General features: G+C 44.1%; 1 protein-coding gene across 1 annotated transcript in view; it reads right to left on the reverse strand.

Moving 5' to 3' along the window:
• LOC107186214 (Fanconi anemia group J protein homolog) overlaps positions 1–26,653 on the reverse strand; it is a 61,738-nt gene that overhangs the window by 8,163 nt on the left and 26,922 nt on the right. The window contains exon 3 of the mRNA XM_015574036.1: positions 5,170–5,205. Within this exon, the coding sequence (XP_015429522.1) occupies positions 5,170–5,205 (36 nt within the window). The remainder of the gene's footprint in view (positions 1–5,169; positions 5,206–26,653) is intronic.

Raw genomic sequence — 26,653 nt, forward strand, 5'->3', positions numbered from 1 at the left:
CCGATTTCACCCGGGTGAAATTGTACCATTGTTTTGAAAATATCATTGGTTCCTCGACCACGAGTGGCGACGACTTCTGTGGTGTCATCGTCGTTACCGAAAGGGGATCGTTTGTTTCATGTTTAAATTTTTTATTTGTATTTTTGTATGTACAGACTCCTCTCGATTATCGTACCGATCTTGGGTTTGCGCCAGGACAATAATCTTATAGGGAGAAATATTTCAGATCCTTGTAAATTCATTTTTGCCCGAAGCACGAGCCTCGGCAACCTAAAGTGGTGGGGATAACGCTTGGACAATAATCGTGTAGAACGAGCTAGACGATAATCGACAGGAGTCTGCACAGGGTGGACCACGGAATACGAGCACCTTTGATTATTCTACTATTTCTATGTATCAACTGGAAATTGATTGTTACAAGTAGTACAATCCATCTGAGCTAGACACGTATTTCACGCGTATTTTCAATATTTAACCCTTTGTGCTCAAATTACCAATGTAGCTGGTACATAAGTAAATGCGATATACTCCAAGTACCAGTTGTACAGTCGACACATTATCTGCTTTTATTTAATTAAAAAAACCTGGAGTAGACTACCTACAGGCGACAAAAATCCACGGAGTGCAAAGTGTTAATGACTCGGGAACGAAGCAGTCTCGAGCGCAATTTTCTTTATTATTGATTTCCATTTCAGTCTCGAGTGCAGAATCCTCGAACACCCTGTCTAAAACTGCCCCACATTTTTCTTACCATTCTGTGTATACCGTACGGTCGAAAGGAAGAATCTCATCCCCCCGAAGAAAGAAACACTGACCAAAGTTATTCAGAGGGGTTGCTGCGCCAATGCGCGGGGGCGAAAAACGTATACACACACCGTTTCCTTTCCCCCGGCCTACAAAGCGTCTGAAATCATTACATTCCTGGACAAAAGCGAGCGACGTGATCGCTACTACCCTTCGCAAACGTAACAGTTCACGGAGGAGAAAAGAAGCGACGAACAAAAGGGGGAGGTGGATGTGGGGGTGGAGGGTAGGTAGGTCGGTCTCGCGATCGAGCTCGACTCGTTCCTACACAGAAAAGACGGGAAAAGAGAGGTCGAGGATGAAATGTGCCTCGGGGATGCGGCAATACGAGGTAGCATCCCCTATGTCAAATGGAGACGTTATTAACGCGAGCGTGGACTCGCGTCCTCGGTTCTATCGCGTCGCTCGGCTGGTTTCCATGGTGAGACGGGTGTTTTCCAAGGGGTGAAAAGGGCGGGTTAGGTGGATTTCGAAACGGTGGAAGAATGGAGATCGAGAACAGGAGAGGCCAAAGAGAGAACGCGCAAGAAGGTTGCCTCGCGGAGCGATATACAAGGAGTTGTTGTTGTTGAGAAACTGCAGAGAGAGGGAGAATGGATGAAAAAAATGGAAATAGGGAAGCGAAACGGGGTTGGTGGTTGAAGGGCGTAGAACTAGAGAGTTTCTACTTGAGAATATTATTTTTAGAGAAGGGTGGGTGAATAAGGGGAAGAGGAAAAGTAGAAAATATCCAAGTTGCCGCGATGAACGAGATGGAAGATAAATGGGGGCATGGATTAAAAGTTTTCGACGCGAAACTGTATTAGTAGTAGCTCGAAACTGTGTATTAACACATTTACTATCGTCGTATGGATACGAAAACACGTTCGTCATATACCACTCTGTCGTTTTATTCAATGGAATGTTATTTTCTCGATTACACATTAACCCCCTCAAACGTGCTCGACCTCCAAGTCTGTACATACTTATCGGTTTTTCAAAATTCACCTAATCTCGAATCGTGCCCTGTTCAACTCGCAGGAATCGAAATCACGGAGAATAAAACAGAAAAACGTGAGATTAAGATACCGAGGAACACCCAAAGAATAATATCGAATGTGGTCGAAGGAACGACGCCAGAAAAGTATCCGAGGAATCGGTCAGAGAGGGATGATCAACGGCAGAAAAATCGGGCGAACGTGGGATTGGCACCGGAGGGATGACTCGAGGAGAGCAGAGACACCATCCGAGAAACGAAGAGGGAAGTGTGTATGTATATGTGTGTGCCGAGGGACAGGAGAACCGGTGTTTGGCCGACGGGGGTTGGGTCGAGGAGGGGTTCGGTCGCCATGGCGACAAGCAACCCCCGGGACTAACGGAGCTCGTCGCCGGGGTTGGTCGAAAAGGGTGGCCCAGGGCGTCTGTCGGGCAGGTTAGGCCGGGCCGTATATAGCCCCCGAATGTCACTCGACACACAAGGGGGGACACAAGGATGTCCTGGCCGTCGCAACGAGGCGGACAGAGAGGATCGTATGCGGTCGTCCGCGTAGAGGGAGCAGGATGTAAGGGCGCGAAGGGGAGGGAAGGGGGGGGGGGGGGAACCGTAGGAGAGGGTGGCTGGCAGGCAGGCGGGCCAAGATGGCCGACGACGCGACACCCACCATGTCAATAACACCCTTCTTCGACGCAAAACCGAGCCAACCACCCTCGTTTCGACCGAAGCCACCCTCACTCGCATTCTCTCTCTCTCTCTCTCTCACCATCCTTCCTCCACCCCCCACACACCCTCCCTCGCCATTACGACTGCTTTCCTTTCGCGACCTTTCGCCAGCCATCCAGGCCTGCCTGCCTGGACTATATTCAACGACGATGATGCGCTCTCTCGCCGCGATTTTCCCCGGTTTCTTGCCTCCGCTCGCGGTAATTAACGCGACGATCCCTCGCCACCAGGAAAAGGGTGAGAGAGAGAGAGAGAGAGAGAGAGGGGAATAGGGTGGTTTTAGAGGGAGGGGAGGGAGGAACGCACGCTCGCGGAGGCCATTGCTGGGCGAGGGCGTAATTCCGTTAAGTGTCTTCGTAAACTTCGTTAGCTGCATTTCCCGACATTACCCACCCTACCGCGCTTCCGTGCACCACCCTGTGCGTGTGTGCAGGACACCACATACATGAGTTTCGCGTGTGCTCTTGGGATGGGGGTGCCAATGTATATTTTTTTCTGTTTTTTTTTTTTCTTTCTTTTTGGTCAACCTTCTTTTTTTGGTGTTTTGCATACTCTCTGGAGTTGATGGATATGGAATATTGGAGAGATGTTTGATCTTTTCAGGGACGAATTTATTAGGATCGGGAAGAATATTATTTGTATTCTTCGGCTGTGTTTTACTAAAATGTATTTGTATATATATATTAACGATAAGCAAGTGGTAGAATATTCTTTTCTGTTGGGGAATTTTCTGCTGAACGTTTAATTATAGTTTCGTAATGACGCTTGAATAATGGAAAAATTAAACGTACACGTACGTGTCAGTATCCCTCAAGAGGTTAATCGACGCGTTCCTACCTCTTAAACAGGCATCAGTGGTTTGTTTAGGCTTCTCAGGGGATTTCGTGGTGTGAAGAAGTTGCAGAGTATTCGCGTCGGGGAATAACAGTTTACCAGAGGTATTTTCTATGGGTGTTAACGAGTTTCGATTGGAATATACTGATTCACAAAAGGAACAACTTCTTCTGTATTTCACCGTGCGCAATTTGGAGGGTAACGATATAAATTCGAAGGGATAAAATTCTCTACGCCGTAATAATTTCGATGTCTTGTTAATATTCCAAACCAGCCCCATAATTTTTCAAAAGGTTTGCGGTTTTAAAACAGTTCCGAATGATTGTACACGTTTATCTACTCGTTTTGTAATCGGTATACCCTTAGGACGTTCGATTCACTCCGTTCCACGTCATAATTAACGGTTATTATTATCACCGTCGCCGTACAGACGAAACGACAATCGAATTCGCGGGCATAATATGCGTCACGAATTACATACCCGCGATATTAATGACCATCATTTGTGCACGGTCGCGGGTTTCCCCGGGCGGATGCAACCGCGCGCCGTTTAATACTCTAATTTAACAATACGATTATTTAATCAGAGGGCCGGTTCTGTATTCGCTCGTTGCGAAACAAAAGTTACAAACTCTCGTTGTTCACTCGAAAACACGAGGGTGTCTCTGTGTGTTTCTGATCATTTAACAACATTTCCCAAGACACGTTATAGAATGATGAAATTAAATAATTTTTACGGTCTGGGTAACTGTGTTTTCATACCTTCGATTTATAATCATGGAGAAAAAATACAGGGTAGACCGCGAAATGTGATTAGCATCGACTATTTTTTACCAAAGGGTTTTGCTGTTAAATAAATTCAATTTAAACAAACGTTAAATTATTCTACTGCTAGCTGTTCGATCGAACATTTTTTTAGCTAGTATAACTAGATTCAACGAGAATTTTAGGATGATTTTACCAACTTTTTTGTCACCCCTTTTTCCCCCGGAGTTTTCACGGTTACCTTCTGTTTTTTTATCGAGACACAAATAATGGTTTTTACGTTCACCTTTTAACGGATACTGAGACAAACTCGACAAGCATCATAAGGAATAATATTTTTTTTCTGAACCAACGGAACATTAAGAATAGTGTCCATCAGTTGCAATACACTCGCGTGAACGGTTAAAAAACTACTGCTTAATTCTATTTATAACGTCTGCACTAATTAAGCATGCAAGAAAATTTTCGATCGAGCAGCTATTAGTAGAATAATCGTAGTCCACCCTGTAATACAACTTGTCAAAGAAAACAAACGACAATTTCAGAGAAACTGAATCCATTTTCATAGGTTCGATACGCAAGAAGTTTCAGGAATAAATTCCACGGAATTCTCGTTTTCTTACCAAATAATCGATGGACGGAGGGTTACAGTTTTTCTTTTTTTTTTCTTTTTAAAGAGGGCAGGCCACTGTTGCGGAGCAGATGTTACAAAAACCCGCGCCTATTAAATGTAATAACTGTGGAGGGTTTTCATGCTCAAACGGATCGAAATATGTTACGTAATATTCGCTGAGCCGCTATCGGCCCAAGCACAATGGAGGCAAAAACCTGGAAGCTTCGCGTAAATGCGGCTCGCATAACGCTCGAAACGGAACGCTTCGGAATCGACCGTTACGAGGATTTTTTTTCTACAGTGTGCCTACTGGTGGGGGATTGGCTGTAATTAACTCAAAAGACGAAAAAAGAAATTTCTGAAGACACTCGTCTATCGGCTATTCAAATCTCTAAAGTGACGATAGAAAAAAAATGTTTAAAAAACAGAAAAATAAGAAAGAAGTGGAACTCACCTGCGGCCAGTTGCGAAATCTCCCTCTGGACTTCGGCTGAAACGGATGAACAATACTTGTTAGTAATCATGGTATTCTTTCTAACTTCTGTATCGGATCGATAACACTATTCAACATGTCCTAAAACAATGAATTTTTGGGTTAATTAAAAATTGAATTTATCGTATTTAACAAGTAATAATGAAATTAAGTAGAATACAAATGTAGAATGTAAACAATTTGATGAATGTTTTGATTAGGTTCGACAATTAATTGGCTTGTACAGTCTTACACACAGTCCCCATTTTGTAACTATCATATTCCCTATTTTTATGGCAAACATTTAATGGCAAAAAATATTACTTATTGCGTTTAAAAGTGGAGACTACATGTTATTTACAGCTCCATATTTAAAATTAAATTGAAAGAATCCTTACGTATAGGATCGGAAGTGACACCATTGTATTCAGCAATTCAAAGTTAAGTAGATGACATGCAGTTTTACTGCATCACTTTAGAAATCTTTAAAATTCTGTTGTACAGTGTAATTGGAAGACGCTGAAAAAAAATGTAGAGAGGAAAAGCACCAAAAGACATCCAGAAGTGCAGCAGGATTCTTTAACACAATGTGTATCCGATGTTCTCAAATATGCTGCATAGTTTTTATCCATTCAAAGAGTGGCAAGGTAAACCGTGATATTGCACTACTGACCGTAAAAAGCGTTAAAATAAAAAAAATCAACATCTGTACACGCGTTGAAACACAAAAGCACCATCTACACACGTGTTAAAATAAAAGAATCACCATCTATACGGGCGTTAAAACACAAAATCACCATCTTCACACGCGTTACAATACAAAATCAAATAAGAGGTAAAACTAAACGTGTCATCGTGCTTCCACGCACCTCACTCGACTAAGCATAATTTGACCGTGAGACCAATGACTTACAGAAAGTCAAATACAAGAAGGATCACCTTCGAAAGAAAATGTAGTACCCTCCGTCAGACCAAACGGTCCTCGATCCCATATTTAACCAATGAAATCCGAGGGTCGCTGTGTGCCCCTATAAGACCCCCCTTCTTGCAAGACAAGAAAGATGAAAAAGTGCCGATTCTCGAACTAGTGACTTCTCTGGATCATGACGTCAGATTCTGCCCGTAGATTATCGTTCGTTCGAAACTTATCCCCGATCAGAGCATGCGTCTAGCACCCTGATGTCGCGCACGTAGACTCAGAAAAGAGTCCTCAGGGTGGCACGAAGAGGGTAGGGGGTGGGGGAGTGTATAGAGAAAATAAAGAAAATAGACATAGAAAAGAAAATACATCCCCTGGGCGGGTTAGGGCTGAATAGATTCACGCTGCTAATGGGTATTATATTTTCTCGTCCGGAATTATGGGCCTGTCAGCGGCCTAATAACTGGTCTCTAATACTAGCGGGCCCCACCACCTCGCATCTGATACGGGAAACCAGGGCCCCCCGTTTCGACAATGTGAGCATTAAACACGTAATCGCAATGCGCGCGGCACGAGCACGATCTGTCCGTATTGTACAAGCGCACAGGATCATCAAAGAGCACGCCGCCGCCACCGACAGAAGCGGGGAAAAAGCCGGTGGCACACAAGGGAACGATCGCGCGCGCCCTCAGACCACGTGAGATTTCGCTTAAGAGAGATAAAGAAAGAAAGAGTTTATACGGATCGCCGCGAGGTCCGCCATCTACTTCTGCGACCCCTTTATGTGCCTTCCATTTCGCCCTGGAATCCTCGGAGATTAATTCCTTTTTTTTCTTTTTCTCATCGAGAGATCTTCCCCACCTCCCCAACTAGTTTCTTTTTTTTTTTTCTCTGCACCCTCTTTCGTCGACGGAGAATTACTACTTGCTCGTCGAACGGATGGTGGCACGAAAGGGTTGCAGGAGGATCGTACGGGGGGTTGAAGCATCGGAGGAGCTTATTGATGGATCCCTCCGTTCGCTGGTTGATTCCTAGGGAACGATGGCTGAGGACCTGGAGAAAAGAGGGATCCTACCCCCGATGAACGTGACTGAGGTCTTGAGGGTCCGTGTGGAGAGCTGTGGATGTTAAACACGTGGGTGAACGACGGTGCAAAATGTTCCTGGGAGCAATACACGGAAAACGGAAGAGATCGAGTCTTTTCCGTATTGGGAAAGAAATTTACGATATGTACCTTATCGAGGACCGTGCATCAGTACTTGGAACGATTTACCCCCTCGATCTGGTCTCGAGTGTCCATCTCCGTGTGATTATGTGTAACTACGATCTTTGAAATCACATTTCTAGGTACCCTCGGGACACCAAAACGAAAATAATGGGATTCATTCATATTTGTTTTTTTTTAGTGTAGAATCTAATATTCCGCATAGATGTTCTATATTACATTGAGATCTGGTGACTGTGGAGGAGGACTTGACTGATTGAAAGTGTTTTCCAGCGAATAATTTTTAACCACCTTTGCTGTATATATTTTGAGTTCTACACGATTATTGTCCAGGCGTTATCCCCACCACTGGTCAAGCACATATTTTGTTGCCGAGACTCGGGCTTCGCGCCAAAACCGAATTCACGATGGTCTGCAGCATGTCTCCCTACAAGATTATTGTCCTGGCGCGGACCCGAGACCGGGACGATAATCGAGAGGAGTCTGTATTTACAAAATTCTGTGGCAATATCTCCAAATTTCTCGAATTTTTTGTCTGCCTATTCATCCCTAAATCGTGAAAAAAGTTATATGCAACTGTATCACTGTCATAATCTTCCAATAGGTGGATTCTACAGAAATATTACAGAAACCTCACCTGTATAAGGTATATACTCAGTTTTGACTCTTACTGTAGATATATCGAAGGGTCTTGCGAGATGCGTTTAATTTACCAAGCCACCGCCCGTGATCGGCCATTTTCCGTGATCCAACAACGGCCGAGAAACGTCCACGCAGTCACTCCATCTTTCGCGGGAAGGGGTTGCGAGAGGCCTAGCAAAAAGGGAGGGGGGCCATCGCGGAGGGTTCGTCGTCTGGGACGCGAGGAGGATCGGTGGCACGGAATTCCAAGCCCGTGGGGGACGTACGGCGAGATATCCGAGAGGATATTATCCCCCCCGGGAAGCCGTGTAATGAAACCGTTCCGGCACCCCCGACGGTATTATCCACCCCCCGGCAATATAAGCCGAAGGGGGAGGGTGAGAGCCGGACAAGGATATAGGTGGTTGATACGTGGGCACAGCTGTGCACCCCCGCCACGCCCCACTCCTTCTTTTTATCTCTCGAACCCCCTTTACGACGCGCCCCGGCGGGATAAGTGGACGTCGAAAGATAGAACCCCCCGCACAGTCAGCGGAAAACCCCCCAGCGACATCATCGTCATTAACAAATGCCCGCGTAATTGCCTCACAGCCTTCCAAGAATCGAGCAGCCGCCATCCTCGCAACCCTTTCATGGCTGCAACCAACCCCCCCGGTTGGGTGGGAGGCGTTGCAATAGATCGGTTTCTTGTCACAGGGGTGGGAAAGGGTGAGAGCCAGACTGGAGGACACTTTGGTGAAACGTCCGCGAGTAAGATTAATGGCATCGGTCAAATGGAGCCTCGTTTTAATACATTCTTTTTTTTGTCGTTTAATGGTAATTGTTGAATGTTCACCCTGTCGGTGGAGTTTTAATCCTTTAAGGTTAGTGTGACGTATACGGTGCGGTGGAAATGGATCATTTTTCAGTTAACTAATCGCGAGGTAAATCATTTTTCCCCTCGAAGAGGTGTTCGAGCGTTAAAACTGTATTCAACGTAGTAAAAGAATGAGTGTAACGAGTAGGAAAACTGCATTGCAATGAAAATCAATAAATACTGTTTACACCCTATAAATGCAATAATTCTTTTTCCTATTGTTAAATAACAATATGATTCTTAGAAATCAAGCTTCCATAGACAGAAAATAATAAATACATATTTGTTTCCGGGTTCGAGCGAGCGAATCTGCTTCGAACTTGAAAAGTACACGTCAATCACCGAGAACTATTACTCCGATTAATCACAGGGCAAAAATTACGTGATTTCCCCTGTTGATCGACGAAAGAAAAATCAGTCGGACCAACACAAAGCGTAAGGATCGAGGCGAAATCTGGTCCATCGCGAGAAAAGAAACGTATACGGGGCAGCGTGGAGAAGAAGAAAGAAAGAAAAAATCGAAAGAGAAGCAGGGGGCGGAGAGAGAAAGAGAGAGAGAGAGAGAGAGAGAGAGAAGAAGAAGAAGAAGGAAGAAAATGAGAACGATATTCCGCCGCGGCACGTGCACGCGGTTTAAAAAGGTTCGCCGCCGCCGCAAAGTAGAAGTTTCGACCGTGCCCGTAGACCGATGGGGATTTCTAAAAGCGGAACCGGCTGTCGTGATACGGATCTGACCAATCATAAAAGCCGCATAATGGCCACTTATTCATCCATCCCCCGGCCGTGGAACGAACAAAGGCGGAAATTAGTCAGGTTCGGTATGCTTATTAATTGACTGACATTTCCGTCATATTATTGTACAATGAATCGAAAGCGGGCTGCTCGTAGAGCTCTCGAAACCCCCCATCCCCTTTAACCCCCTCAGGCCACGGGATTTCTCGGGGTTTGCCATCGGTCCCAGAGCGGCTTGGAACCTAGTGCCTACCGTTTTCATACATCGTTATCGATGCCAGAGACCCGGACGATTTATGATTAATACTCGTCTTCGTCGTGTGCTCATTTTATGCCACTTATTTTGGATTCATGATCGTCCACGATTCTGTAATTGGAGGTGAAGGTAGTACCGTGATGATTTTTTATTCGAGATTTATCTGTACGGAAGATTTACGGATTTTCATTCGGAAGTTATGAGAGTGTTTATAATAGACGACGAAGACTTTTGAAGGAGAAATGAATTCAGTCAGGTTACCGTAGAATCTCGTGTTTTTGGCGAATGGACACTCGGAACGTGGTGGAGGACATATAATATTGCGAGGAAACGAAGATCCATCGATCGAAAGTCAATCCAAATGAGGTTAGGTACCCCTACTTTTACACCTTTATTATGAACACATCTTAATTTTATCCTTCCGATGTCATAACCAGAAATTATCAAATTTAACCAACGAATACTCTAACATCATAAAGTTCTGTTTGGCGACTCTGCATCACATTTTAACCTTTTAAAATGTGATGCAGAGAAAAAAAGATAGGATATGAAAGAGAAATGGCGGAACATCGAACGCTGTTAAATGGCGGTGGAACCAGGTCCGTTTGAATGGTGGCTGCGCGCGTCCTCCTGGGTAAAAGCAATGACAGTCGAAAACACGCGATCGCATTCCGAAACGGTGGAACGAAAGAGGAGGCCAGGATGCACGGATGAGGTGGGGGAAGGAAGGGCTCTACGTCTCAAGGGTACTTCGTGCGATTCCATCCATCGCGAAGGACTCATCCTCCAGGGGGTGGGAAGGCAGCCGCCGAGCGTCCTGAATACTATGGGCATTCAGAGCCCTTTTTTCCACGATAATTACACGCGAAGCCACTAATTACGGCTTTGCATGCCGCGCGCATCCCACCGACACAGGAGGAAACGGAAGAAAGAAGAAGAACTGCGAGGGTTGGCGGGATGAAGGGTTTACAGGGGTTGGAGATCGTCGAAAGACGGAAAATGGGACGGAAATTAAAAGGCTCGATGTGATCCCTTCGATTCTGCTGAAAATGATACCAGTTATTGGTCCTCCTGTTCGTTTCTTCTTTTTTTTTTTTCGTTTTTTATGTTTCGCAGGGGTGAGTTTCACCGAGGACGGAGTTTCATGAAGCCCGAAACATATACTGACGGCGACATTCTGATTGGTGCTGGTAATAAATACTACAGATGTCACCAGGATATCGTGAACGTTGATATTAGTTTCGGGTAACACACCCTACCTCAATACTGTGAAATTAATGTGACCTGTAACGCGTGTATATTTGATTGTAATAATGAAAAATCCAATGAAATCTGTGTACTGAATATCTTGGCTGTTACTGGTGATAGAAACAAAATGTGTCAGACATGCATGATATCGCGGAGAAAGTAATTTGATTTGAATAGTGTACGCGAAGGGGTCATATGAAGGTCAAGCTTGTTTTTTAAATGGAAAGATATGTTTTCTTACGTACCTTCAGAAATAGATCATTGCACGCGTTTAAAAACGCTCTACTAGATAGTATGTGAAAAAACTATGACTTTAAATAAACGGCGGTTTTAATAACTTAACTTTCTTGTCAGAAAAGTATTTACATTAAATTATGTGCTTTTTTCAAATTTATTCATTTTTTCTTTCACCAGTGAAGGTATCCAGGTGGCCTGTTTTAGGTGCCTTAACCTGAATACATACATGTATATAGTATAGGTATATATTCCAACTGAAAGAATTAAGTTCGTTCAGATCGGTCAGGGGTATCGATTACTTTTTCAATTATTCCATCGAAGGACCGCCTCGAAGGGTTTCAAGCCCTTTTCGAAAAAAAAAAAAAAAAATACGAATACGCGTGTAGTGGAACCTCCAGAGAGAGATAGAGAGAGACGCGAGAAGCGGCCAGACGAGGGTGAAACATCCCCCAGCGGTACTTTCATTCCGATTCCCGTAATTAGAATATTAATCGCGAGGATCCTCGATCCCAGCCTCCTCCTTCATCCCCTCAATTATGCATTCCGTTCCTGATCGTGGGGCTCCCCGGTCTATTTTGTTTCCCTCGCGTCGTGTCTCTCCTCCCGGACGAATAATGTCGCGAAAGGGGTTGAAAACTTCCGTGCAGATCACTGACGCTTTAAACGTTTTTCTTTTTTCTTTTTTCATTTCGTACCCCGAGCTGTGTCCTTCTCCCGTTTTCTCTGTCTCTCCGTACGTGCTCGAAGGGGGTTGAACGAAGAGCCAGAGAGCAACAGAGAGAAGAAAAAAAAAGGGAAGGAAAGGGGATGGGGGAAGAGAGAAGGGTCGCCATGGCGTCCACGGATCCGTTGCTGATTGGACGATTGCAAGGGTACGCATTTTTAGCCTCCCTTCGGGATCTGCCCTCATTGTCATTTTAATTTCAATCCCCTCGGGGGGAGGGGGACCACTGGGAAGGTGGGGCAAGCCGGGGGACGCGAAGAGAGAGAGAGAGAGAGAGAGAGAGAGAGAGAGGAAAGGGGCCTGCGGAACGCACGCACCCTTCGCAAGATATTGGTTCGACGACTTGGGTAACAACGTGAACACGCTGGGCCCTTTTCTCTAACGGGTGTCCCGCGTGGAATTTCGAAAACATCGATATTTCGAGACTGGAACACGATCCTTTTAACCCTCAAGAACTCAGTATACGCCCCCGGTAGAGAGAAGTCTCCTATTTCTCTAACTGTTTTTTTTTTCATTCTAAGTATCCACCATTCAAAGTAGAACATTATTAAATTATAAGATAAACAAGCATTTAAACCTTAAATATTTCATGAACTAACAGCCACATGCGGTTGAGACAAATATCATTGGCTTCCGAATTCCAAGCACTATAATTCTGCTAAACCTCATTAAAAATCCAACGTTACATCTGGGGACCTCGCCCTGTCAATGTCAAAAAGCCTTCGAACGCTCGTCGATGACTTTCTGTATCGATTCGTGACACTGAAAATTCACGAACCTGAAAATCCACTGACAAATTACCCAGGATCGATCACCAGACAATAAAGAGCTTCTATTGGAATCATCTACAAGAGATTCTGGATCGCGAGGCTTCACGGAGCGAAGTCGGTTGGATCCAGTTCTCCAGGATCCTCCGTGGGCGAGAGATAGAGAGGCAAAAAAAAAAAAAGAGTCACCGAGGCAGCCCCCGGGAGAGTCATTCTTCCCCGAAATTAAACGAGCGCCGTCGCCGCGCGGTTCATCCCTCAGCCGGCAGCTTTTATTCGATTCGCGATGCGACAGCCGAGATAGCCGACACACCGCGGCGTTCATCCGGTCTCCCTCGTTCCCCGAGTTGCCTCTGAAAGCTTTTCCTCCCTCTGCACCCCCTATCCTGGAGAAATGGGATGGAGAAAGACACAGCCGGAGGGAGGAGGCGTAGAATGGAGGCGGGAGCGAGCAAATGAGAGAGATATATATGTATATAGACAGAGAAACAGGGAAGGATGGAAAAACGACAGGGCGAGAAAGAGACGACAGAGAGGCAAAAGAAGCGATAGGGGGGTTGGGTGGGTGGGGGGAAGCGAGAGGGTGAGACGAGGTGAAAGAAGGAGGCAGGCTGATGTTCCATCATGGGGAATGAAAATCAGGGACCCCCCTAGGGGCTTGGAATTAAAATGGCTGTCACACGCAACCGGGGGTTGTGCTCTTCCTGCGGAAAACCTCGGCAAGAGAGAGGAGGCGGCATGAAAAGAACCCCTTCTTTCGCCTCCGTTCCACCATCCCTATTTCGTGCTTCTGCCACATTTTTTTCCCCCTCATTACCTTATCTGCCTCTCTTCTTGATCCTTTTTTTTTTTTGGTCTTCCGCGTTACATATTCCCTTTTTCCGTGTTCTTTTATTTTTTTGCTTCTCGAAGGGGGTTGGACGGGAAACAGACGACGGTTTTACTTTCATTTTACCAGGAAGATCCGGTGGTAGGACGAACGGAATCGAAATTTCGATTCGAAGGCGGAATGAAAGAAATCCTTGGTTGATTTTTTTAGTAGGTAGATAGATATTGTTTATTGTTCCCTAAGGGATTTTTTTAGGATTTTCTCTTTGTTCTGCACGATTAATCACAATACCCCAGAACTCTGGAAACACCCCTCGTATTTCAGGAAACCATAGATCGAATGCAGTTTCTGCCGGGAGTTAATTGGAAATCAACTGTGATCGCGTTTCCGCTTGCTTAAAATGGGCATCAAAGCGGGAAAACCGTTGACTGCGACCAGCTACGAGTAATTCCCGATCTGTAATAACTCACGCTTCCCGGGAACCGAGAGCATACGCGTTTACCTAATACGGGGGAGGAGAGAACTGTTACACATTCGCTGAAATTAACCGGAGATTTCGATATTCCGGGCGTTCTAGCCCATATATTATTTAAAGCTCTGCTGAATCAATCGTCAGATTCGATAATATCCGACCGATGTCTGTTCAGAAAATCAGGTAAACCGTAAGATTTCTATGCGAGGTACGTAAGGGTAGCTTGGAGACAATTGAATTGTTTTAACACTAGAACTACCAAAGCAGTCAGAATTTGGTGGACTTTAAAAATGAGTGTTGCCCGAGCGCAACACTGGGCATTAATGGATTAAAAAACGTGAACGCTTGAATTATCGTTTGTCCATATGAACGGGACAACAATAAACAATTCCCACCATCCCTGCAAAACTCGAAACAAAACCTGCAAGAAGATGAAAAGGAGAGACAAGAGAGTATCTCTGTTAAAAACGTGGACTGATTCTAGCCTCTCGACCCGACACAGCGCTGCGCCTTTCTTCGCCGCTGTGCTAGGGGTTAATCCCCTCCCCCCAGAGCGAGGAGGGGGATGGGGAGAAGCGCGAGACGACACACGCGAAAATTGCAGCCTTTTTTTGCCCGGTAGGCTGCCTTTTTCCCCGGGCGTATCTGGCGCGCGATATCTCGCTGCGCGTCGTCTTTTCTTCTCATTAGCCCCGTGTCTCACCCCATTCCCACCCCCCACTGGAGTCACGGTAGCGGAGCCGTCGCCTGTGCAGCGTCGTCATCCACCCCTGGCTTCACTGACTCATCGGGGGCGTCTAATAATGTCGCCAGCCAGGCGTTCCGTGTTCCATCCCCCTTCAAACCACCCTCTATACACTGGAGCTCGGGGGTGGGAGTGCCGGGTGGAGGGTGGCAGCGAGATAAAGCTGGGGGAAGACGAACGGGGGAGAGGGAGAAAAACAGACGGGGGCGCGAGGAGACTGAGGGGCGGAGGGACAGGTGAAAATGTGAACGGAGAGAGCAAAATACGGGTTGGCGAAAGGGGGATGAAGGAACGGCCTAGGGAGACAGGAAAAGGACGGAAGAGGGGGGAGGAGAAGTGACTGCAACATCTCTGGCCGCCGACAAAATGAGCCTCGGTTCGGTCCTCCCGCGGCCCAGCCGTGCACAGCCCTTCTAACCCACCCACCATCCTTGCAAACCCCTCTGCACCCACCCCTCGGGCGATGCAACCGCGGGAAAAGCAGCGAGAAAACGATTCGCGCCACTGGCAGGATCTCCTTCTTTATCTACTGGGAAACATTTCTCCACCAACTTATCCTGCGGATTGTTTTGCTCCCTTTCTCCCCTCCCCCCCGCCCCCGTCAAGAAGTCTTTTCATCTTTCTATTTCTCTCCTTTTGTTCTGTCACCCCCTCCACTCCACTCATGGTGTTCTCCTAGATAGGAGTGCATGGCTGTTCAGACATATTTTGCGGTTGGGAAATTTGACTAATTATATCTGGCAGTATTTTCACAGAAATTTGACAGTTACACCTTTTTGTCGGGGTAGCTTTTTTATCGGTTGTCGCCGACCCTCGAGTGTCGTGAAACAATTCTGACGACCAAGAATATTGATGGAGTAGGCGGGAAATATTTGTGATAGAATGTAGGGGGTTGTTTGGACCGTCGATGAAAGGGGAAGAGGAAGAGATTTGTTTCTTGATGTATTTTACGTGGGGAGGAAGTATAAAATCGACTTGAAATAGTCGTATGTCCATTCCTCCATTGTGAAATAAAAGCAAAGTGAAACGTTTTAATACTGCAATGGACAGAGGAAAATAAACCGAGCTTCCTGATATTTACAGTAGACGTTACTGGTCCCAGCGCAGGGGGTGGTTTCGGCCTTATACTGTCAGCGATCGGTGTGCTGCATACTCCCATGTAACCACCAACCCTCATCGTCAACCCCCAGGTGACAATAATTAACGTGAAACCAAATAAAGATTTCTGCGATTAACAGAGCCAGTTTAATGGATTCGCGCCCCGTTCGTGTCTCCTAAAACGGGGGATGTAAACTTTGCGCCTTTTTAGTTACCTGGCCTTCGTTATTTAAATAAATGAAGAATTATTAAACAGTTCATTAGATACTGTCTAGAACATAACGAGAACATATTTTTAAAATACCAAAAATAGACGTTATGAATTACCGTTTCGAAGTGTCTTCTACAAAATGGCGTTTCCTACAAACCCCTAATGGCCCAGAGCGATATACGATCACGGAATTCTACAAATTTAATCGATGTCTCTCAAGGTGAAACTTGAATAAAATTACCAAACATTCAAGCCTCAGAGTAGTCGTTCGAAAGAAAAACCTGCAATTTTTCCGAAAGGATCTCGATCGTTTCGGTAATTCCTTAAAAAGAAAAAAAAAATACGTAGGAGAATGGGAAACGAACATGTGGCTGCCTGCGGCCCGGGGAACCAGAAACAATTTTAGTCGACGTGGATACAGGGGCTTGGCGAACCACGAACAAAGTTACTTTGATCGCTATCACCAAAATCGAATCGCTTTGTTCGGGCGTCGCACGTGTCTACTCCAGGATATTGGTACTTGATGGCCGTGCACACAGAATCGTCGAGATTATATTTCCGCGGCGAGTGAGAACGAACGATGTAAAAGTCAAAATACAGTCCTGAACGAAAATAACAGAATGGATCCGCCACGTCACACGTTCGAAGCGATATGTAGCTGCCTGAATGCTTCGACGGGCATTGTTCTTTTCGCGCGAATAATCATATCTGTGGTTAAATTTTCGTTACAAAATTGATCTACGTTTTCATTAATCCATTTCCATCATTAGTGTATGTATGCGCGCATTACATTGTACAAAACAATTTGTCTAGATTGCTTAAGTCTAATTTATACTTTTTGAGATATTTGCAATAAGTGTAATAAACAAAAATGTCGTGTTAAGAGGCCTATTTTTTCATTTTTTCCAAATGATGCAAATGCGTTAATAAATTTGTGTACTATTGTTCCGAATAAAGTATTTGGATTATACGTGTCGTTCATTTAATAAACTAAGACAGAAGCACGGCTTAACGAGTGTTCACTTATTTACGTTTTAATTATTCCCGCTTTCTCTTCTTCGCCGCGCCGAATAAATAAAAATCATCCCCACACCCGTTGCGAGAGGGGTTCATTATTTTATTTAGTATCTCGTTACATTCATTATCATGGCGTATTGTAAAAATTAATTATCCTTGTAGACGCTGATGAATTAATTATATAAAATCCGTAACCCGATTACCAACGATTAAAGGTACATGTTTGCACGAAAATTTCCTTCCCTTGTATTTATCGCCACTCCCCTCCTCCAACCCTTCACCATTTAAACTCTGTTTTTAATTTAAATCCTCGCTCCTTTATTACAGAATAAATTCCCGTCATTTTAATAAAATCTCGTTCACTAAATCCGGGGTTTAATATTTCCGTGAATTTCGTCCATTCAGAACTCATTTATTACTTCTTTCTCAATTTGATTCATACCTTCTCTCACCCGTCAACCCCCTCGTCGGACGAATTTCCGAATAAAAATTCCGAGATTCGCCCCGAGAAAATCCTCCACAATGTTTTCCACGGTAAACAAGCTTTTTCTTTTCTCCATTTTTTTACACTCTCCCGCGGGGGCCAGGTAAAAAAATCACGCACCGGCTGCCTATTACGTTTCATCCGTCGTTGACTGTACATACCTAGTGGCAGCGGAAAAACTAGGAACAAAAGGTGAAAATGGTGATTAAATTCCATTCCACTCTAATCACTTTAAAATCACAATTCGTTGGTCACCACCATTGTCTGAACACCAACCTACTACGCGTATATATAATACAGTAACCCCTCGATAAATGTTCAAAGGTTCCTCGGCACTGACAAGGATAGAACCCACACATGGCCATTAATTTCTAAAATATTTAATGTTTAGTGCTGAGAAGACTTCGAGCACTCACCGAGTATTTCCTGTAACTGCTCGAGAATCCCTAAAAGTCGTTCAAAACGGCAGATTTCCAAACGGAAATTACCGATCAAAGGGTGGGTAGATGGAAAAGTCTCGTCGAATTGAATCACATCGATACACCGACAAAAATTGTCAATACTTCTAAAAAGAAAGTATCGACCACAGATTTCACAATCCACTCGCCGTAGAGTCCAGCTCTTAAACACGTAGAGACGAAATCTCCGTCGGGAGGGAGGGTGAGAACGGCGCTACCGAGAAAACATGCCCATCAAAAAAAAAAAGAAAAAAAAAAATAACAGGTTCCCGTGTAGGAGGTCGGCGCAAAACGACGAAGAAAGGTCGTGAAACGCGGAATAGGGGGGTTGGAGGGCAGGAGGGTCGTTGGGGAGGACGGAATTTCGTAAATCGAGTTGGCCTTCCCGAGGAGGGTGTCGGTGCGTCTGTCCACCATATTGATCGCGAGGCACCCCCCCTGACTGCTTCTCTCTCTGTACACCCACCTGTACAGTCACTCGGGGGCGGGGGGCGTATACACACGCGGACCACCGTCTACACGTACGCTGATCGATGCACCCACACACAGGTATATCTCCTGTGTGTGTATTGTGGCGCATATAACATAATACATGTACACGTATATGTATGTACGTAACCGAGGGAGGCAGTACATAGGGATCCGTTACAGGACCAGGGTTTAGGGGGTGGCTTTCACCCTACGGTCCAGAGGGGGCTGTCGACTGGTGTGCCAGAAGGAGGACGAGACAGAGAGAAACGAATAGAGAGAGAGAGAGAGAGAAATGGAGAGAAAGAGAGAGGGAGAAATGATACGGGCGTGGGCGAGGGGTGGGATCCAGAAGGGGGGTGGCTAGAAAGGAGGGAGATGAGGGACTCGGGTGGCGTTGGAGCCGACACTCACGGGTGCCGGCGTTTCCATGGCTACCACCACCCTCGCTGTGAACAAGCCCTCCAACGTCATATTGGCATAGTATATTCCCCGCACCATAAAGCCAAATAATCTACCGAGTGATCCAATCTGAGGGGCCCGCGGGATGATGGTCGCCGCAGCTGCGATGCGCCACACGCAACCACTCGATACGTGTATAACGGAGGCTCCGCGAAATAAACGCGCGGCTACCTAGAACACAATAAGGCCTCTGGGACTGGTTTTGCGCTGGCTTCTATGGACACTACCGTCCATAAGTGTGCGGACGCAGTATGTTAGAATGTCACTATTTTTAAATAAACAGGACTATTATTTCTGCTATTTACCGAATGGGATAAGTTTCTTTGGTTAACCTCTTGAGGGATACTGGCACATACGTGTACAGTTAGTTTTTCCTTCAAGCATGATTCGAAGGATACAATAAATATTATTGTGAATAAACACTCGGGTTTGCAACCACTTGTAATTCGAAAAAATCAGCTAAAACTTGTTTCTTTTTTACGTATTCTACGTGCACCTTGTTATTCAACTTTGGTTACAGTACTTCTATCGATATTATTTGTTACCAAATATCACTTTAATTCAATATATTCAATTTTGATCAGATGAAATTATAAAAATCAATAAACAGATTTGGTATAAAAAATATTTTACAGACTTGCATCATCGTATAAGTGTCCGGATACTCCTGGACGGTAGTGTATTCGCCTGGTCGGGTTTACGAACTCGATGGAGGAGGGGTGAATGGGGTGTGTTGTGGTATCTCGACCCGTCGAGCATTAAGTTCTTCTCGGAGGAAGTTTCCTAGCAATCGTGCGCACCGCCAGGGTTGGTAGATTGACTGGGGTTGAGAAATTTTCAGTTTTGTTCGAATGGATATAAATGAAAGAGCGGGAAAAAGAAAGAGTACACGATGCAACATATTCTTGTGGGCTGAAGGCGGATCGATCAATTGATTTACCCGCTGCTCGTTACCAATGATACCGATACACTGAGCCATGGATTTATTTTGACTTTAGACGCTGTAATACGAAAAGATTAAGTCACGGATCTCATGTATTTTTATCTGTGTACAGGGTGGATGCCACCACTAAATGAACATTATATATAAAAGCGAGTAAACCAAGTTATTAAAATAGGCAAATAATTATATACTAATTTTTTCAGTTTTTTGTTTGGTATTCAAGCAAGTTTCGCGTCATTACAGTTAGAAATGTTCATTCACTGGTGAAATCTGTATATTTGTTCTTTTTAACTAAATTAATTATATTTCTCAAATTTTTCAAATTAATATCTATACGTTATAAAAAAGTATAGATATTCAAAAATCCAATTTTCATACACCAAACGTTCATTAATATTATTATCACTTAAAATTCGACTTTTAATAATCACAAAGTCTCTCAAGTGTTCATTCATTCATCCTATATTTGCTGCGGAAGCTTCTACCCCAGCAGTATACAATAAATATTTCGATTCTGAATTTCCTTCGCTGTCCAAAGAATGAATTTTCCATCGAACGAATGACCGAATCCATCGGACCGTTTTCCACTATCCTCGGTTCCAGTACACGTAGTTTCGTTGTTGTCTTTTTTTTTTCCACCCCCCATATTCCGAACGAACGAGCTTCATCGGGGAGAAGATACACGGTTGGTTAAAAATTAGACGCCAAACCAACGTACGATTGGATCGAGGCTATACATATGGAAATAAACTGACTGCCTCGGGGAAGGTTTGCGCGAATCGTTTAGTTACATTTCCTTCCTTCCCTTTCCGCGTCTATCTCTCTCTCCCTCCCTTTTTCTACCGCCTCCTCCATCCCTTTTTTTTTCATTTTTGATTCGCCATAACCAGTGGACTAAAATTGCACGCGACGATGGCTTCGGGCGGTCGCGTTTCAACGCCATCACACGAATGGAATCACGAATTTATTCGAGAACCAAGGCTAGCCCATGGATGTCACGAAACATTTCGCCTTCAAACCACTGGACCTGATCTTTTTTTTTCTTAATTCCACAAGACCCATTCTCTTTACACTTTTTGTTTTTCGAAAACCTTAACGATAGGGACGTTACATATACCCACGCGAACAAACGTTTAAATAGTTTCAACATTGAATTGGGGACCATCGCCTAGGATGCACCACTACTGCTAACCTGCTATGTGTAGGTAATTTACTCTGTATGATAGACAGTATGTAAATAACAGTGGCGATTGTATTAAATATCATAGTATGTAAATGGGGTGAGTCAATAAGAACTACTACCATCATGCAATATGTCGTTGAATTCGTCCTTCTATTTGAAACAACGTGATATTAAAATGTTACATAATTCATTAAAATAGGTAACGAGTTATTTTATATAGTAGTTCTTATTGACTCACTCTGTATAATTATCACTGCAGGCGTTGCGATCCAATTCAGGAAACCGGAAAAATGCATATTCGGGGAAAATTCTTGGCTCGTTGTCGATTATTCGCGTAACGAAGGATCGCCGACGCGCCAGAAACTGGGGAAGGGGTTCGAACAGCGTCGAAGGGGGTGGGGGATGGGGTGTAGAATTTTTCGCAACGTAAACCCGTACACACACTGATCCGCTGAGGTCGCCATAAATGTTGTATATGCTAATTATTCGTTGTGAATCGAGAAACAAAAGTTCTCCCGAGAGCAACCGAACAGAGATTCGATTATTCGCAATTTTAGTTTCGCGTTTTGTTTTACAAATGATTTTGTAAATATACCACCCTTCGTCATCGGTATTTTTTCACGGGTTTTTTCTAACCCTTTAACGTCCAAAAAATTTAAATCGTTATTTCAAAATTATTAGACTCATACTATACGTTGTATCTTGTTATTTTTTAGTTAAAAATATCGATACTAAACCAACCTTAAAAAATTTTGTTTACATTTATTTTTAACCCTTTAATCCAAATATCTCTTCGGTGGAAAAAATTCTTATTCCCGATAACTCAACTCAATGATCTAAGAATTCGTTTCTTCGCATCGTCAATAATCAATTTAACTATATCATTTATTTCCAGTTTTATGTACGTCCTTCTATGGTTGTTATAACTCTGTACAAAAGGGTTTTATCCCATTAATAAATTATTATTATTATTATTTTCACGATAAAACCCGAGGAAATATAATTTTCTAGATACATCGTCACACAGGGTGTTAACGGGTTAATTTATTTAGATTTCCGTCCAACGGTACAACTATTCCGTACATCGTCGGCGAAGAACGCATTCTCTCGTCGCTTTGTTTCATTCGTCGATTGAATCATTTATTTGCGGCTCGAGTACGGCGGTTTGATTTTTAAACGAAACACACGCCGAGGCTATTGTTCACGATTGGAACTAGTATCTCTTTGTGGCCGTGTGCGCGCGTGTGGCATAAATAAATTCGAAATTCGTACGGATGGCCCTCGATCGCCGAGCATGCGATTTATGTATTTTCCCCCTACCCCCGCTACGATATCGCGCGCGAGTCCATGAATCTTCCGTTTGCTCTTCGTTTCGTCGAGTGTGTGCACAAGTTTTTAATTTCGAAACGTTCAGGCCGAAGAAACATTTCGACCCGTATGAATTCGTTGAACAAATTCAGAAGCTTCCGTTTTCACCGCGCGATCGTCGCTGATTTCTATCGGGCATGTGAGTCAATTTACTTTTTATTTTTATATTTCTGGATCGTGTAATTTCTTCGTGTCTATAATAGCAAATACACGCTTGTTCGTTATTTAACGAGGGAAAAACGATCACGAAGAAATATTCGATCGGAATATACATAGGTATTTGGACACTTATCGAATATGCAGTGAATATTACAATGCATCACGAAATTTCTTAAAGAAATATTTGTTTAGGAGATATTAAAGCTCGATGAACAATGCTACTACGAAGTAGGGATGTTCGATTCCGATTCGACTTTTCGTATCACGCATACACTAACGGCCAAAAATATGAGATCAGGTTTATTAATTAAAAAAAAAGGAAAATATCATTCTACCAGGAGTTAACGAGGGTAACGTGCTAAAACTGATGGTAAATGAGTCGTATATGTACCAATTCCATAAGAGAATAACGAATTATATTGTTCCATCGATCATGAACTCTGGTCCTATAGTTATGGCTGTTAGTGTAAGGTGTTACACATAGCAATGACGGGTTATCCAAAGGTATCTTCTAACAAATCGAATCGAAATCGAACATCCCTACTATGAAATAATAAAACTGGCCTAACATATATAATTTTCACGAACTATCACATTTTCTTCAGACCAACCAGGTGTCCTGATACTTACAAGTGACAAAGTGTGCATGTATTCGTCTTCGACAAAAGTAATAAAATTTTCCTTGCACACTGAATTATAGATATAAGAACAACTATTTACAACTCTCACCTGGTAATGTCCACGGTTGAAACAGCTAGTCAGAGATACTCGTTCCACAGAATAATTCGTTGGAAGAACATATAACAGCTCACCGATCGATACAAAATGGAGTCCAACCTACGAAAATCCCTTCGGATGAATCGAATTCAGCGAAATCAATCGAAAAGGCACGCGTAGAGGGGTTACGGAAACGGTTTGCAGATGAAGCGCTTGTCATAAAAAAATTCGTCACGGTTTAATAAACTTCGATCAGAAGGGGAGGGCAATTAATAATGCTTCGACGGAATTATATCGGCGGCGGTGCAGGGCGCGCGCCTCAGGTGTGCAAACAAGCCCGCGGCCGAAATTACCGAAAACTCATGGCTTGCACACCGGGATTTAATCTCTCGCCTACGGCCGATTGCCTCTGTTCCCCGTGCGTGCGCACCTTGTCGCCGTCGGCAACGAGGCTGAACCCCTACGAAACACAGGAACGAACCGCAGGAATAAAAAAAAAAAAAGAAAAAAGAAAAAAATCTCAGAGAGAACAGGAAAAATCTTGCGGCCTCTCGCAGAAACGACGGATTTTTCTGGATCTCTGAAAAGAGAGAGAACCGATTATATTATTATATTTCAAGGAATTTTAATCCTAACGATCCACTTCGTCTCGCCTAGAATTAAACCGTTCATTTGCCAAAGCTGTCAAGTCCACAAAAAATGGCCAAAGAAATTTATTTTAACCCTCTAACCTATCTATTTATTTCAACCCCCATTCTATTTTTTATTATTCTTTACTATTCGCGTTTTAAGCTGGGGTCGGATCTGATCCCGCCTTACCAAGTACGACTTCAAAATCCACCTTACAATTCAAGGGTTAAATATACAAAGTTAAGCACTAATTAAGTGCTTGGGCACTAAAATTTGCAGAAAATTCAGAAAGTGGAATTAGTCACTTTGGTCTCTGAACGGATCAATTGTTCAAACAATAATACACAAGCGGAGTGAAAGTGTGGATATATCGAGACATATACGGACAGAAACTGGTTCATTTTCCTGTCGTGACATCGTAGTAGCACGTCCTCCATTTTGTAAACGTCGAATCGGTTCGTGATCAGAGGGATTCCGAAAAGAGTGTTAGCTAACCCCGTTTCCCTCCCCCGAAAGCCCGATCGAGCCACCGCCGCGGTGTTCCACGCAAAGGAAGCGGTCCACTAGTTGTTTTACATGATTTTTTTTTCCTTCTTCTTTGGTCATGTGTTTTATTGTCGCACGGTGTTCAAGCTTCCCGGAGGAGTGCTGAAAGGCGGTTAGACGGTTGAAATCGGAGAAGCCGACGAAACGCTTGCTCACTCGCCGCTTCGCGAACAATTCGAATTTTAAAGAGCCGACTGCCGCTGCCGCCGATCCCTTGGCCTGACTTTGCCCGTGCAAAGGAAATCCGCCTGAGAGCGATGCCGTTCCATTATTTCGCCAATTTTTAATCTCACTTAACCTAATTTCCATGCGACCCCCACCTCGATTTTCCGGTGATTCTATCCCATCCAACAATGATCTTTTAATCCCCCATTTTCTAATAATTCCCTGCGATAGGTAGAGTTAGGCACACGATGTCTCTATTGATATAATACAACAGACAAAGAAATATAGCCACCGAGTCAGAGGAACCAGTGTACATGCATATGTATCCACAACTGAAGGAGCACGGGGATATATGGACCATCTGTCCTTACATCGTCTCGATTTAATTTCCACCGTTTCGCAGAGCCAACAAGAGCAGAATCAAAGGTGGCCCCGTCTACGTCACAACGACTACAAAGCGCCCCCACAGCACAAAGGTTACCATCTCGTACGTCACATATCGAAAGGACCTGCTGACTCGATGGAACCGGGGACGCAACAACGCGGTCCCAGTCCACGGTATTCGTTCCTGTCGATAACAAAACACGATCATCACGAACAGAGATAGAAAATGGCGCGAGATAGGGATCCAGAGAGGATGAGGTTCCACGAGGCAACTCGAAAGCCTCGTGACTCGACGAACCAAAACATCCTCCCCTTTTGTAGCGTGGACCTCTTACCCAGCAAACAAAGTTACGCGTCGGGTGTATACGCGCGCGCGTGCGGCCACTCCGCGCGTCCATCCAGCTTTAAACCGTTCATGGTGCACAATTAATTCCACACATGGAAATTCAATCGAGTGGTGGGAAAGGGACAGGCGGTTTAATAGGCCGGCCGCGTCGTTTCTACACTCGTGTTGTCCTGATTCGTGTGTGTAAACGGGAGTGAACCTACGGGAAACATAAGGGATCCGATAGGCTTCATAGAGTGCCGCGAAGCTTTGATTGGTCAGCCGGCGTGTGCACGTGCGCGCGCGTCCATACACCACATGCATACACATACGCCTTTACACGGCTGCTTGCATCGCTAATTCCTAGCTCTCGGGTATATCCCCCTCGGGTTTCTCTGTCTCTCCATCTGGCCCCATCGGGCTCGATATTCTCTTATCGCGTTAGGCTTCATTACGCGTGCATCGCGGCGGATAAACAACCCAACGGAGAGATGTTTTCTAACCGTGTGTTGCCGAGAGACCACGATCGCTACTTAGAAGTACTGTAACCGATGAGGTATACTGCCTTCTTTAGCTTAACCCGTTGCCTTATAACATCGAGTAAGACTCGTGGTGAGAATATAAAAATGGCTTCAACAAACAGAAATATTATTTGTTCTCTTTGAGTCGAACTGAAATACTAGTTTGCTGATATTGATATTTAACTTTTAGAGTAAATGTACAATTGCGATAAGTACACGAATTCCTTTTGCTTCTGGGGAGAGACTTACGAGAAAAATGAAGTTTTACAATCCCTTTTGGGTCGTCTTTGTTTTTCATTGTAGGCCATTTTATAGAAAACGGTTTAAATGATATTTATATTTGTACACGTACCTTGAACATAAATACTTGGGACTATCTAAGTTAGTCGATGATACATAGAACAACATAAACTAGTAGAATAATTGGAAAACCAGTTAGGATAAAGAAATTAGGCTGTTTCTAGCGCCCTAAAAAATATGCAGGGTATTCTACGTTCACCAAAGAGTGAAAAGTATATGGGGCTTCAAGTATTTCGAGAAATCTTGATAATTTGATAAGATTGGACATTTTAAGGAAGCATGGCAGTATAGGACTAGACCTAACATCCAATGAGTTTTTTTGGGGCCCACTGTTCTAGGGTGTTAACACTCCATTACCATTTTAGTGCCACTATC

The sequence above is a fragment of the Dufourea novaeangliae genome, unplaced genomic scaffold (assembly GCF_001272555.1).
Source record: "Dufourea novaeangliae isolate 0120121106 unplaced genomic scaffold, ASM127255v1 scaffold64, whole genome shotgun sequence".
Lineage (NCBI taxonomy): Eukaryota > Metazoa > Arthropoda > Insecta > Hymenoptera > Halictidae > Dufourea > Dufourea novaeangliae.